At 41.1% G+C, this 15,532-nt stretch overlaps 1 protein-coding gene across 1 annotated transcript in view; it reads right to left on the reverse strand.

Annotated features, from left to right (window-relative positions):
* Positions 1–15,532, reverse strand: part of LOC311127426 (unconventional myosin-Vb-like) — an 83,456-nt gene that overhangs the window by 29,127 nt on the left and 38,797 nt on the right. Inside the window, exons 2-13 of the mRNA XM_084159270.1 lie at positions 11,749–11,859; positions 10,985–11,156; positions 7,414–7,558; positions 6,538–6,694; positions 5,635–5,778; positions 5,254–5,335; positions 4,927–5,034; positions 4,633–4,742; positions 4,238–4,503; positions 1,602–1,683; positions 744–884; positions 55–177 (exon numbers count right to left, since the gene is read on the reverse strand). Of these exons, the coding sequence (XP_084015396.1) occupies positions 55–177; positions 744–884; positions 1,602–1,683; positions 4,238–4,503; positions 4,633–4,742; positions 4,927–5,034; positions 5,254–5,335; positions 5,635–5,778; positions 6,538–6,694; positions 7,414–7,558; positions 10,985–11,156; positions 11,749–11,859 (1,641 nt within the window). The remainder of the gene's footprint in view (positions 1–54; positions 178–743; positions 885–1,601; positions 1,684–4,237; positions 4,504–4,632; positions 4,743–4,926; positions 5,035–5,253; positions 5,336–5,634; positions 5,779–6,537; positions 6,695–7,413; positions 7,559–10,984; positions 11,157–11,748; positions 11,860–15,532) is intronic.

Below are 15,532 nucleotides of genomic sequence, written 5' to 3' on the forward strand. Positions count from 1 at the left end.
ACGTACAGGTGCTTTTCATTTGAAACATGTTGTCTCTAGGCTGGGTCTACCCACCTTATCAGCAAAGTGAATGATAATGAAAGATATGTTGGACATCCGGGGTTTCTGGAAATGGACGCTGCTTGAAAGGCGATCGTACAGCTTCTGGCACCAATTCTGATCCGTCCCTTTTGGCACCTGTAGCAGCAGCAGGTGGAGGGGAAGAAAGGGGAGATATTATATAAAACCATGAAGGAAACCAAAACTTTCTATCCAGGCTAGCTGTGCTCAGAATAACAATTATTTTGAGGTTGTTCCAAATGATCGTCCATAACTTCAAAGGGCTGTGGGATGAGACAGGATGAGTGAAATAAATAAGTAATCTGTTTTGTTCCAAAATCCTTAACTCAGATAATGATCTGGATACAGGCAGGGGAAATAGACGCAGGCCACGCTTTGTACGTATGAATGCAGGACGAATCCCATTAACTGAGACCAGAGGTTTAAAATGCAGAGGTTTAAAATGCAGAGGTTTAAAATGTTTTGGTCTGCTCCCTCCAGACCAAAACACAGAAGACTGTTCAACAACTGTAATGGCTCAAGTGCATTAAGTACTAAAACTCCTCCCGTAGCCAATCGTCCATATACACTTGCCCACAAATGCATCCCAAAAACAGGAGTTAAGAACTACTGGAGCTCTGGAGTAAAGACAGAATTGAGGACTAAGGACGAAGACATTATGTATGTAAGACCAGGTGCTCCACCTTGCATTCCTCATCCAGCAGGTCCAGGATGCCCAGCTTGGCCTCTATGAGGTCGATACACGGCTGGTTGTCATAGAAGTCGATGAGTGTCCAGGGGATCTGCTCCTTCATGTACTCCTCCTGCTCCAGCTTGAACACATGCTGAGGACACACAGAGGAGACAGACACACAGTGAGCTACAGCACAGCAGGTTATCCGTTAGACTAAGTCATGAATTATTTCACTTGAAAACATTTATGTTGAGTCATGAGGTTAACAGCTAGAGGTTCTCATGTCTCCTCTACAGAACATTGGAATTTAAGGTAGGTAGCTACACGGAGTGTACAAACATTAGGAACGCCTTTCTAATATTGAGTTGCACCCCCTTTTGCCCTCAGAACTGCCTCAATTCGTCAGGGCATGGACTCTACAAGGCCCATGTTGACTCCAATGCTTTCAACAGTTGTGTCAAGTTGGCTGGATATCCTTTGGGTGGTGGACCATTTTTTATACACACTGGAAGCTGTTGAGCGTGAAAAACCCAGCAGTGTTGCAGTTCTTAACACACTCACACCAGTGGGCCTGGCACCTACTACCATACCCCGTTCAAAAGGCACTTAAATATTTTGTCTTGCCCATTCACCCTCTGAATGGCACACATACACAATCCATGTCTCAATTGTCTAAAGGCTTAAAAACCCTTGTTTAACCTGTCTCCTCCCCTTCATCTACACTGATTGAAGTGGATTTAACAGGTGACATCAATAAGGGATCCTATCTTTCACCTGGATTCACCTGGTCAGTCTGTCATGGAAAGAGCAGGTGTTCTTAATGTTTTGTGCACTCAGTGTATATTATAAATATAAGACTTAAACTCACTTGATTGAACTGCTGCTGCAGTTTCTCATTGGCGTAGTTGATGCAGAACTGCTCGAAGCTGTTTATCTCAAAGGTCTCAAATCTGTTCAGATGAAGAGAAAACATTCACATATTTAGTGAGTCTGAAGTCTCTGGTCTATTTTCGTTCTGTGTTTTAGACAGTGATTCCAGGCCTAGAGGAAAACTACGGTAAATGATAAATAATGGATTGTGTCATTTTGGAGTCACTTTTATTGTAAATGAGAAGATATGTTTTTAAACACTTCTACATTAATGTGGATGCTACAATGATTACTGATAATCCTGAATGAATCGTGAATAATGATGAGTGAGAAAGTTACAGATGCACAAATATCATACCCCAAAAAATGCCAACCTCCCCTGTTATTGTAATGGTGAGAGGTTAGCATGTCTTGGGGGTATGATATTTGTGCATCTGTAACTTTCTCACTCGTCATTATTCACAATTCATTCAGGATTATCCGTAATCATGGTAGCATCCATATTAATGTAGAAGTGTTTAGAGACATATTATATTCTTATTTACAATAAAAGTGACTCCAAAATTACACAAAACATAATTTACCATTAATTTATATTGGACACAAAATAATCTGAAACACACCCAAATCAAAGAGCAAATGCATCCAACACATTTGTAGAGCCACAAGCTTGATGTAGTCATTGCATGCTATGAATATGGAACCAAATACTTAACTTTCTACTACTTTAATAAACATGTAAGTGAATTTGTCCCAATACTTTTGGGCCCCTAAAATGGGGGAACTATGTACAAAATGTCAGTAATTTCTAAACGGTTCACCCAATTTGAAAATACCCTAAGCTGACAGTCTACACTTTAACCTCATAGTCATTGTACCATTTCAAATTTCAAAAGTGCTGGAGTACAGAAACCAACAACAAAAAATGTCAAATGTCCCAATACTTTTGGAGCACACTGTAGATCACGTGTCAAACTCATTCCACGGAGTGTCGAGTGTCTGCGTGTTTTCACTCCTCCCTTGTACTTGATTGATAAATTAAGGTCACTAATTAGTAAACAACTCCCCTCACCTGGTTGTCTAGGACTTTTTTTTAACTGTAGAAACTAGGCCCTCCGTGGAATAAGTTTGCCACCCCTGCTGCCTAGCCGAGGGACGTAGGGGTGCTGCAGCACCCCTGAAAAATCGGAATAAAATAAAAAACGATACAAAAACAATGGTGCACTATGACTTTACTAGTATTAGCAGACCGACAGCGCGGGCAAAACCTTTTTTTCAGCATCTCCGCTTTGGCAAAAACGGTAGTTGTATAATTAAGAACAGTATCTTGCAGGATTCAATAGTTGGAATTTTAAGAGTTGTTGCCCTGATCCTTTCTCTGCAATTGTCATTCTAATGGAATCCAGAAAGAACAAAACCATGTCCTCAAACATTTACATCAAAAGGTGCAAAGTTATGGGCAAAGACACAAAACATCCACATCAAATTAAATATTTTTCTTGATCAAATAACATGGAAAACAATCACTTTTTGTGCAGTATTAATGTACCATCCTTACAAACCACTTAATGTAAATGTAAATTACTGTATTGTACATAGGCTGGTCATCTAGGTTTGTACCTGTAGACTTTCCATCACCATGAAGAAAAACAATGCACAATACAGTAATTGAGTACATTGATGTGATGTGATGATGTGGCTCAGTTGGTAGACCATGGCGCTTGCAATGCTAGGGTTGTGGGTTCGATTCCCACAGGGGACCAGTACGAAATAGTATGAAAATGTATGCACTCACTACTGTAAGTTGGTCTGTATAAGAGTGTCTACTAAAACGGAAAAGGAATGAATAGACCATTTCAGGTCATAGAAATAAGTTGCGTTTGCAAAGTATTTCAAGAAACTTGAAAACATACAGTATATCAAGCAAGTATTTTTATATTCCACAAGTATTATCAGATGAACTGTTTTGTACAGATAATTATCAGACTCAAGTTACAAATGCCCCCATGCTGAATGTCTTATTATTTGGGCTTTCTACTGTAGCTCAGCATCTTGCCCCTCCCAGCGCCAGGTCAGGCAGCCAGCTTTATCAATAATCTAACCCACAGCAGGGAACAAATTAAGCCCTCAGTCAAACAGGGTCAAGAAGAGGAAAAGCATAGCTCCCCCAATTCAATTTGGTTCCATCCTCTATATACTGTAATGAGAAGAGGCACTTAAAACACTGGGGATGGAGGTATTTAGCTGGAGAGACGCATGGCGCTCACACACACAGACGCGTGTCTCCAGACTGGAGGGCACAGATAAAGAGTAGTTATGAAATCTACTCATCAAATATCAAGCTTCTCCGTGCCTTACTACAGAAAACATTGTGTGACAGAACTGCGAGGGAAAATGAGAAATGTGGGGCTGATGTTCTTCTGTGTGCCTGCTGTCACAGTGTGTTAACTTACTGCCAGCCTGGGATGCTTTTAACATTCACCATGGCTGAGATTTCACTCCTGAAATAAGACTTCTGTCGCTGGCAAGAAAATCGGTTCTCACCACAGAGTCAAGTTTCTCTCACAATCCAAACCAACCCACTGTTGAGCTTTGTTTTCAGAGGTTCTGGGGAGCACAGGTGGGTAGTCTTACCCGTAGATATCCAGAACACCGATGAAAGAGTGTTGTTTGGAGGAGGTGTGCAGAGACTTGTTGACGTGTTCCACAATCCAGTCAAACATGTGTGCGTAGATGTGTTTGGCGAGCGCGTCGCGGGCGTTAGCCGCCTGTTTGCGGGACATGTTCTTGACGTAGGTCTCTGACGTGGTGACCAGCTTCCTGTGACATAGCCAGTGTTCCATCTGCTCCAGCTCTACCCCCAGCAACCGGCAGAAGTGCGTCAAGTGAGGGTCGTTTCTCTACAAACACAGACAAACATACATAGATTGAATCAATAAATGAGGTATGCGGTATAGAGAAGATATACGGTTTGAGGCTGTGATGTGGAACTATAAACTCAAACAGAATTAAGCTGGACAGTGACATACTGATATGTGGCAGGAGTCTCCGTCTCTCTCCGAGCAGATCTCCACGTTTCCCAGATGCAGGATGGAAGCTATGATTCTGAAGATGCTGATTTGATTGCTCTCCTTAACACCTGCAAAAACAACCACAGTAAGGTAAATGTTGTTCCATCGGGAGATAGAAAAATAACATGTTTCTATTTGTCTTTTGTTTTCAGTCAGTCTTTATGTCCAAGATACATAAACCCTTTGTTCTGAGCCTGTTCTAATATAGCGGTGTTAGCATCTTAGAATGTACCCATGCAGTCAGACCCTTACCCAGTAGTGTAAAGGCTTCTCTCGTCTTCTTGAAGTCCTCAGCATCATTCACCCCCTCAATGAAGATGTTCTCTCCTTGCGATGTGAAGATGAATTCTTCTGCACTGGCTTTAAGATGAAAGCAGAGATGGAAATAAATGTATTAGAAAAGTGTTCTTATTTGAACGTCCTGGCAGACGACACATACTATTCTCTGAATGTAGTTTGAAGAACTATGCTCTAGTAAACATGACATAAAAATAATGATTGTAGTTATTATGTAGTTAAAATGCAGTTGCTTCCTTAACATAAACGTAGTTGAATATTGTCTTGGTCTGTGACACTTACTCAAGGCTAGGTCTTTGAACTCCGGTAAGCTAGTGGAGGCACACAGCTGGTAGAAGATGTGGTAATTCCTCTCATCCTCAGCCTAAAAAGTAGAAATATACTACAGAAATTATATCACTTAACTCTTTATCAATAATATATTCTGATGAATGAAAGACTTGGGTAGTTTTGTTAGATCAGGAGTTCCCCCAGGCTGCAATTTAATATTGTATTCATTTCTTTAAAGTACTTAGATACATTTATTATGATATTTGATGTCAAGTTAGGTCCTAATCAAATGCTTGTTTAAATGAAGGAAAGTAAATGTGAAGGGAAGCATGGACTTAGTAAGTAGGAATACAGAGTTTCATCCCAGACTGCGCAGCATGGAGTTACACGTACCTGAAAGACTACCCTTGACTTCTCCAGCAGATACGTGCGCATGTTGGCACCTATGATGTGATAACGCCTGTCAAAACCAATCTGGATGTACTTCCCAAAACGACTGCTGTTGTCATTGCGAGTGGTTTTCGCATTTCCAATAGCCTGAAAAGAGAAGCAGGGGGGTGGAGAAAAGTGTGAGAATTTCAGAGATCAAAAGAAAATCATAACCACTGTAAAATATATTTATATCCTCGGAAATTGTAATTCATGCCACACAAAAAAACATTTGATTCTCCTTCCTGCTCTTAATGTACTTTGACAGTTGAAACGGTCCTAATTTTGAGCTGTGTCATCTGCCAAGATGGGGCCTGTGCCCAACTGGCCTTGCATACAAATCTGTCCTGTTTCTTCACTCTCTAGCTGAGGTGAGGCTGTTAATGGATGTCTGACTTTCCTCAGCTATAACTTCCTGAAGGACAGAAAGTAAGGAGAATTTTCTAGCTAGCAGCTTCTCCTGGTCTTATCTTTCCAGGCATTCTGAGGGACTTTGCTGTTCCAGGTTTCTGCTGGTTCAGTATGTGAGAGGGTAATGGACTCCTGGTGTGCTTAGCTTCTTCACCTACAGCTTACAAAATGATTCCCCATAAGAATACTGTGCTGTAAACTCTACAAAGTTACAGCTGAAGATGTGGAGTTCATAAAACTTTCAGGGCACAGAAAAACGATTACGTTTTCACAAGAACCCATCTAAGCAGGTAAATAAAGTATTACTTGGTTGTCCAGAAGATACTTGTGTTATCTCCAAAGGCACAAATCATATTATGTAACCCATTTATTCCCGGATCGACTTCTCTTACTATGATGCCACACTGCTGGCCTACAGTATGGGATCATCAACCCATCCCCAGTTCCCCTCCTCACCTCCATGATGGGGCTGGAGGCCAGCACCTTCTCCTCAACGTTGGTGTCGTTGGCCGACCCTCCCACAGTGGCGAAGAACCGCATGGCGTACTTAGCAGAGACAGTCTTCCCTGCCCCCGACTCCCCACTTACTATGATGGATTGGTTCCTCTCATCTCTACAGAAAAAGAAAAAGAGGAGAGAGAAAGACATTTGGAACATTTAAAAAGAGGTACTGACCAGAGCTGCATTAATGGATCACGTCTACAGTTACACAATGCTAATTTACTGTACATGACTGGAGTTGCCAGGACTATCCAGCAGTGGGAATGCACAGTACGTAGGCAGTGGACATGGCATTTATTGTCTTTTGCTTTTCAGAGAAAAGCAGCATTGAGGAGGTTGACAGTTAATGTGGACCTGAGCACTGTTATTATCCACCCACATCTTCAATTGAAGACACTCTGTTTATCTCTGTGGCAACTCATTATTTATGCCCTCAGTCCCACACCAACACTACTTACATTTTTTACATTTTAGTCATTTAGCAGACGTGCTTGTCAAGAGCGACTTACATTAGCGAGTGCATACATTTTCATACTTGTTTTCAGACTGGTCCCCCATGGGAATTGAACCCACAACACTGGCATTGCGAGCGCCATGCTCTACCAACTGAACCACACACTATCAAATGACATTTCAAACTGAATGAGGAGTCTAATCAACTGCTTGCTATGTAGCTCCATGTGCCACACAGTAACAACTCAATTGCTTCCCAAAGCAGACTAATACATAGAATTTGGTTATTAATTGGCAACTCTTCCAGGTCTAAAACATTAACAGTATCCTGATCCTGTGTTATACCCATTTAGCTGTACCCAGAGGCTCGTCCAATACCTGGCCATCTGCTTGTATGCTTCCTCAGCAACAGCAAAGATGTGTGGGTCCATGTCCCCCATGTTCTGCCCACTGTAGGCATTGATGACCTCCTCTCCATAGATCTGCAGCTGGTCATAGGGGTTGATGGCCACCAGTACGATACCTATAGAGGAGGGAGTGATGGAGGAAAGGGAGGACAGAGGAAATAGTATGGCCAGTCAGTGAGACTGTAAGCGGTAGTTACTTAAACCTATATTTAGTAATACATCCCATATATTCTTGTGGGTGTGTATTTGTGTCTTCGGGGGTTGGAATTAGCAACGAGCATGCCCCACCCAGCTGAGGATCTTAGCCATCTATTTCCTGTGTTTGAAGAGTACATCACAGTCACTTAAATCTTGCAGGATTTATTGCTTTCATTTTTACTGGGGACTCTTTCCCACTATTGCTTGTGCCATTTGTTTTTTCCCGTTAACGTAACGACCGCGGAAACGTTTGTAATGACCTGTAAAACACACTCCGGTAATGGCTGAAATGGGCTCAACGGAATACATTGGCTTTCCATTGCATCTATATGAACGCTTCGTCAGGGATTTAACGCACCATCTTTGACAGTTACATCACAAGAAAGATAACTTTATTTTGATGGGTGTTAGTTTTTTGTGCAATTTGAAAAAAGTTATGATTTAATACAGTTGAAATATTTCCAAATTAGATGCGCTGAAATGAAAGCAACTTCTGAAAATGAACACTTGGATTAGTGATATTATGTCTGATCTCGCAAACAATGTAAAATATGTTTAGATGGGTGTAATCAAGAGCCAAGCGTGTAGAGTTTTAATCGCATGGTTATCCTTCTCTTGACACACTTGTCGAATTAAGGTGACAACAACAGTAACGAATAACCTAGAGACAGAGCATGTTTTTGGTGGTTGCAGCCCTGTTCCACCCCTTTATATTAATTTCTTCATGAATGCAAATACACCCGTGTACTGTATATATGTAAATTAGGCACATATTTTCACAAAATATTTCAGAAATACCTGATATACTAAGAAGATTTATGAGTGCAGTGTAAGAAGGTAAATACCTGAATTCCCACCAAAATACCTTAACTCCATTAATTGTATGTGCCAGTACAATGTTTTATGTGCTATAATTCAGTCAATATCTAATTGATTTCTTTAAAAAATCAAAAAGTTTGGATTATCTTCATCCATTGTTTCATTTATTATAATAGTTTTTTTTTTTTACTTTTAACAATTTTAATGACCGTTGCTATTGGAATAAAGAAAAAAGACATCTCTGTCCTGTGACAATAGACAATAAACTAATCTTCTTGTTAAGTTAGCTAATCATTTTTACATTTACATTTTAGTCATTTAGCAGACGCTCTTATCCAGAGTGACTTACAGTTAGTGCATTCATCTTAAGATAGTTAGGTGGGACAACCACATACAGTGGGGGAAAAAAAGTATTTAGTCAGCCACCAATTGTGCAAGTTCTCCCACTTAAAAAGATGAGAGAGGCCTGTAATTTTCATCATAGGTACACGTCAACTATGACAGACAAAATGAGAAAAAAATTCCAGAAAATCACATTGTAGGATTTTTAATGAATTTATTTGCAAATTATAGTGGAAAATAAGTATTTGGTCAATAACAAAAGTTTCTCAATACTTTGTTATATACCCTTTGTTGGCAATGACACAGGTCAAACGTTTTCTGTAAGTCTTCACAAGGTTTTCACACACTGTTTCTGGTATTTTGGCCCATTCCTCCATGTAGATCTCCTCTAGAGCAGTGATGTTTTGGGGCTGTCGCTGGGCAACACGGACTTTCAACTCCCTCCAAAGATTTTCTATGGGGTTGAGATCTGGAGACTGGCTAGGCCACTCCAGGACCTTGAAATGATTCTTACGAAGGCACTCCTTCGTTGCCCGGGCGGTGTGTTTGGGATCATTGTCATGCTGAAAGACCCAGCCACGTTTCATCTTCAATGCCCTTGCTGATGGAAGGAGGTTTTCAATCAAAATCTCACGATACATGGCCCCATTCATTCTTTCCTTTACACGGATCAGTCGTCCTGGTCCCTTTGCAGAAAAACAGCGCCAAAGCATGATGTTTCCACCCCCATGCTTCACAGTAGGTATGGTGTTCTTTGGATGCAACTCAGCATTCTTTGTCCTCCAAACACGACGAGTTGAGTTTTTACCAAAAAGTTCTATTTTGGTTTCATCTGACCATATGACATTCTCCCAATCCTCTTCTGGGGGACACGTCTGGCACTGCAGGATTTGAGTCCCTGGCGGCGTAGTGTGTTACTGATGGTAGGCTTTGTTACTTTGGTCCCAGCTCTCTGCAGGTCATTCACTAGGTCCCCCCGTGTGGTTCTGGGATTTTTGCTCACCGTTCTTGTGATCATTTTGACCCCACGGGGTGAGATCTTGCGTGGAACCCCAGATCGAGGGAGATTATCAGTGTTCTTGTATGTCTTCCATTTCCTAATAATTGCTCCCACAGTTGATTTCTTCAAACCAAGCTGCTTACCTATTGCAGATTCAGTCTTCCCAGCCTGGTGCAGGTCTACAATTTTGTTTCTGGTGTCCTTTGACAGCTCTTTGGTCTTGGCCATAGTGGAGTTTGGAGTGTGACTGTTTGAGGTTGTGGACAGGTGTCTTTTATACTGATAACAAGTTCAAACAGGTGCCATTAATACAGGTAACGAGTGGAGGACAGAGGAGCCTCTTAAAGAAGAAGTTACAGGTCTGTGAGAGCCAGAAATCTTGCTTGTTTGTAGGTGACCAAATACTTATTTTCCACCATAATTTGCAAATAAATTCATAAGAAATCCTACAATGTGATTTTCTGGAAAAAAAATTCTCAATTTGTCTGTCATAATTGACGTGTACCTATGATGAAAATTACAGGCCTCTCTCATCTTTTTAAGTGGGAGAACTTGCACAATTGGTGGCTGACTAAATACTTTTTTCCCCCACTGTATCACAGATAATAATAATAACAATTAGATAATCCTATCATACAGTACAGTACAATATGCTATTGTGGGTAAAAACACATTGTTAACAGCCATTTGTATTTTTCCTACTACCTTTGATAGGAAAATACTATCAAAACATATCACAACATCCAGATGACCAGAGGAATGTAGCATTGGCAGGGTTACTATGGGGACAGATTTCCCTAATTAAAACATGATGGTGATATCTATGGCCAGCGTAGGATCAACAGACAAATATTGTCTTTTCCCATTCCCCTTTGTCTGCTTTGTTTAGGGCGCATTCCACACATGGCAACAGCTCACTCATTGGCTGCTTAAGTCAATGGAACCCTAGCTGATTGGAGAATTGGGAGGACAGGTTTGTAAAAGTTGGGACAAGCCAACCATTAAGGTAAATGAAAGCCTTGACACTAAATGGTGTAAAATAAACCAGCTACCCTAGTAAACAGAGGAATTTGCAGCACAAGGTTAGACCAAGGGCTTTGCTAAGAGACGCTATACAGACCAGACTGAATCTGTTTACTGTAAGTGGCACTGTCAGAGCAGGTGGTACAGTATAGAGACTCACCACAGTATGTGTAGATGTGGTTGGGCTCGAGGAAGCGCACTTTGAGGTTGTGCAGGACAGCAGGCTCGTGAAGGTAGCTGAGCGCTGTGAGGTCATTCTCCCCCACCAGGATATCTGGGTTCCGGAGGAAGGGAAGAGGGTTGTCTTTGAGTCCGATGCGGTATTCCAACAGCTGGGACAGAAGAGGTTCAAGCAAAAATGTAAATACAAAAATAAATTATTAAAGCCAAGTCTTTGCACATGTGCACCTGTTTTGATGGTATGACTACACCCTGTATCAGTTGAAATCATATTGCAGCACTGTCCATAACTACTTATGTTAAAGAATATGGATTTGATGGCATCTAGGTGTGTATGAATCATACCTGACAAGCCCACCCTGTGGGTAGTATCAAATAGAGATTGTGATCATGAGTAGGTATGTAGGGGAATATACTGCTGCTGCAGAAAGTGAAATAATAATATCATCATCTGCTGATTTATTCAAACTACTCTTGGCACAGTGCATTGTTATTTAATAACTGTATCGTGAACTCTCAGTGCTTGCATTTCTCACTTCAAAAAATACGATTAACGATTCATGGCACCAAAATATCTAATGTGCGTGGGTGTGCACATACATTAACTGCTTTAAATGAGGACCTGTGCAAATGTACATCAGCACGACAAAATAGACCAAAGCATATTGAGTCCTCAAGGGCTATATAAAAAATAAAACTATTTATCTTATAAATGTGGCCTGATCCAGTGGGTGGGCAGATTACCGATTCATCTTCAAGTTTGAGGTGCAGGATGGGCTCTCCCTCCTTGTAGTCCTTGATGATCTCTGCAGCTCTCCATACATCCTCTGGGTCTGGGATCCACACCCGAGTGTACTGCAACACAAAAACCCATAAAAATAGATTTAATTCAACTCATCAATTACTCTGAATATTGTTTGCACATTTAGCTAAAATCCCTCCCCCACTTGCCCATGTTCATTGACAGTGTGTCACTTATTGTCAATCCAAACATACTGTCAATCCCCAAAAAAGAGACTGAACTGCTGAATGCTCTAGATATGTTCAAATGCTGTGACAGCACAAAGATGCTGCAATGCAAAAAAGATGAGTTATTGTTTCAACAAAAGCTGAAAATAAGTGTCAATAGGTTGACGATGTGGCAGTGTTGAGGTAATTGTGTTTGTGACACATCCCATCTTGAGATATGCTAGATAGGACTTTAGTGGGGCAAAAATGCTGACTGATAATTTCCAAGGGCACATTTGTTTACTAATCTTCTTTTTTATATAAACCTAGGCCTACCTTTTTGATTGACTCAGAATCACATCAAAATGTACTTCAAGATGGGATGCCATTAATGGCAAAACTAAGTCGTATCCTAAAGAGACCGTCAACAACTTATTCCAAAAATGATTAATTGTATCTTTGTAACAGTTCCTTTGACGATAAATTAGTAACTTTACGGGATGAATAGAACTAATTATTATGAGAGAAGTTTGGCCTGATGTTGAAGATAAAGGTTTTATTTTGCGCCTATTAGAGCTGCTGAGGAATCACCCAAGTGGGTGCCACACATTGTGAAGGAGGAGAACTCAAAGGCTTACTGTACATGACCCTCTACAAGATCATCACCAGATTCCATCAACCAGCTCCCTCTACCTTCATCTGATCAAGCCATGAACTGACTCTTTCCATCTTTGGAGGATACATGCACTCAAAGACTTGGCCTCTTTTGGTTGACCTAGCTAACTATAGCTAGGCTACTCATGACATAGCCTATTGCTAGATTTCTTTTGTTGCTTCTGAAGTGCTTTGATATTTCTTTCTGTTATGAAAAGTGCTATAAAACTATTATTATTATTATTAGGAGAGTGGGAGTGATAACTCCTTTTGATTAATCATACACACCATTAGCTGGCCCTCTGCTGCTAATTGCATTCTGAAATTATAACTATTAGTTAAAACGATTGGGGCAAAATCACATTAAATGAGGCATTGTCAATTTCATTCAGGATCAGAACAATATTGTTGGTTAAGTCGTGCATTATGCATCATGCAGAGTTTACAAAAACATCCCTGCTGAACGAACATTGAGCGTATCGTTTTATGGAGTTCAATGCAGGAGTTTATTAATACTTAATTGACTAGGCCATTTCACTCCCACTCTCAGCACATCGGCCTAGGTTTCACTTCACTGACAGTTAGGCCTATAACGACTGCACCATAGTTGCAAACGACTGCACCACAGAACAAAAGGACAAACAGTTGAATTTTCTGTTTACTTGAAGGCAAAAAGAAAAGCCAGACAAATGATCCAAACAGTCCTCTTGACTTCCTATTCCTTCACAGGCTACGAGGTAATAGGGAGTAAGTGGGGGAAAGGCTAAACAAAACTACTGTATCCAGTACAATCACTGTTGAGATGTATCAGCTCTTTAAAAACATGACCATCTTTTCTCTGACATTGAGAAAAGCCTGCCTAAGCTGCAGACCTTAGAAACACAGTACAGTAGCAGCCTAACCTCAGACAGCTAAACTACATAGGGTTCACTGTGGGTGACTGACCACCAGGGAATATATACAAATGCAATGTGGTTCGACGAGAACACTGACATTTGCTGAGATGGAGGCATTCATTCTCGCCTAATGACAATCACCAAATGTCATGACACTTTTTGGTGTTTTGTGTAACAGATGTCTCTTTCCGTTCACAACTGTTTGGAGGACGGAAATATGTTGTGAGTGGATGAACGTGTGTGGATAGCCTAGTAAAGGAGCCCTTTGAAGTGATTGTTTGACAAGCAGATGAAAACATCATGACAGGTTGTGTTCATACCACAATAAAAAGTTAAATGACAAATCTTTATGACTAGGCCCACAGAAATGCTATTGAATTAATAGGGATTCTAAATATAATTCTATGATTAGGCCCCACAGCCGGTCCGCCCATTAGACAGTATTTGGCAGCTCAGGGTGGCATTTTCCGAGCTAAACTGACAAAGACACACCTCCAACAAGACATAACACCTCACATTATGCTGCACAAAAACAATGAACTTCTTTCACCTAGTGACATGAGGGCTGATGCTGCCCCCAAAATAAGCAGAGCCCACTTTGCCAAAGGCAGGGGTGCAAAACATTTAGCTTGCCCATGCCCAGCGCGTCTCTCCAGGGTGCTGCGGCTCTCCATCAAATATGTTAACATAAATGATGTAGCCTATTGTAGAAAAAGTAGTAGCCTATGGTAGAAAAAGTAGTAGCCTATGTGGTTTTTCTGTAGCCCATAAACTGGAGACCAAATGTATTACATTGTCATGAGACAGACACTTTTTCAATCATTAACCTATTAATGAGGAGAGAGTGCAGGAGAAAGTCAACTAAAAAGGCAAGCGGGCAGACATCAGCTTTGGAGCGGCTACGGCATAATCAAACAGAGGTGGACAGCAAATGGTGCTGAAAGCAATTCACTTCAACAATTGTCTTCATATGAATTCGACTTCACGAACAACAGGGCTTTGTTGTAGCCTATTTCTTCCTATTTAAAAAAAGAAGGAGGTAGGCCTACCTGTTTGACAGACGCAATTATACTATCCATAGATTTGTCGGTATAGACAAATCCTCCAATACTGTCACCATGCACTCCTTAACATACAGTGAGGAAAAAAAGTATTTGATCCCCTTCTGATTTTGTACGTTTGCCCACTGACAAAGACATGATCAGTCTATAATTTTAATGGTAGGTTTATTTGAACAGTGAGAGACAAAATAACAACAAAACAATCCAGAAAAACGCTTGTCAAAAATGTTATAAATTGATTTGCATTTTAATAAGGGAAATAAGTATTTGACCCCTCTGCAAAACATGACTTAATACTTGGTGGCAAAACCCTTGTTGGCAATCACAGAGGTCAGACGTTTCTTGTAGTTGGCCACCAGGTTTGCACACATCTCAGGAGGGATTTTGTTCCACTCCTCTTTGCAGATCTTCTCCAAGTCATTAAGGTTTCGAGGCTGACGTTTGGCAACTCGAACCTTCAGCTCCCTCCACAGATTTTCTATGGGATTAAGGTCTGGAGACTGGCTAGGCCACTCCAGGACCTTAATGTGCTTCTTCTTGAGCCACTCCTTTGTTGCCTTGGCCGTGTGTTTTGGGTAATTGTCATGCTGGAATACCCATCCACGACCCATTTTCAATGCCCTGGCTGAGGGAAGGAGGTTCTCACCCAAGATTTGACGGTACATGGCCCCGTCCATCGTCCCTTTGATGCGGTGAAGTTGTCCTGTCCCCTTAGCAGAAAAACACCCCCAAAGCATAATGTTTCCACCTCCATGTTTTACGGTGGGGATGGTGTTCTTGGGGTCATAGGCAGCATTCCTCCTCTTCCAAACACAGCGAGTTGAGTTGATGCCAAAGAGCTCGATTTTGGTCTCATCTGACCACAACACTTTCACCCAGTTCTCCTCTGAATCATTCAGATGTTCATTCGCAAACTTCAGACGGCCCTGTAAATGTGCTTTCTTGAGCTGGGGGACCTTGCGGGAGCTG

Source organism: Coregonus lavaretus, assembly GCF_964263955.1.
Source record: "Coregonus lavaretus genome assembly, chromosome: 4".
Taxonomy (NCBI): Eukaryota; Metazoa; Chordata; class Actinopteri; order Salmoniformes; family Salmonidae; genus Coregonus; species Coregonus lavaretus.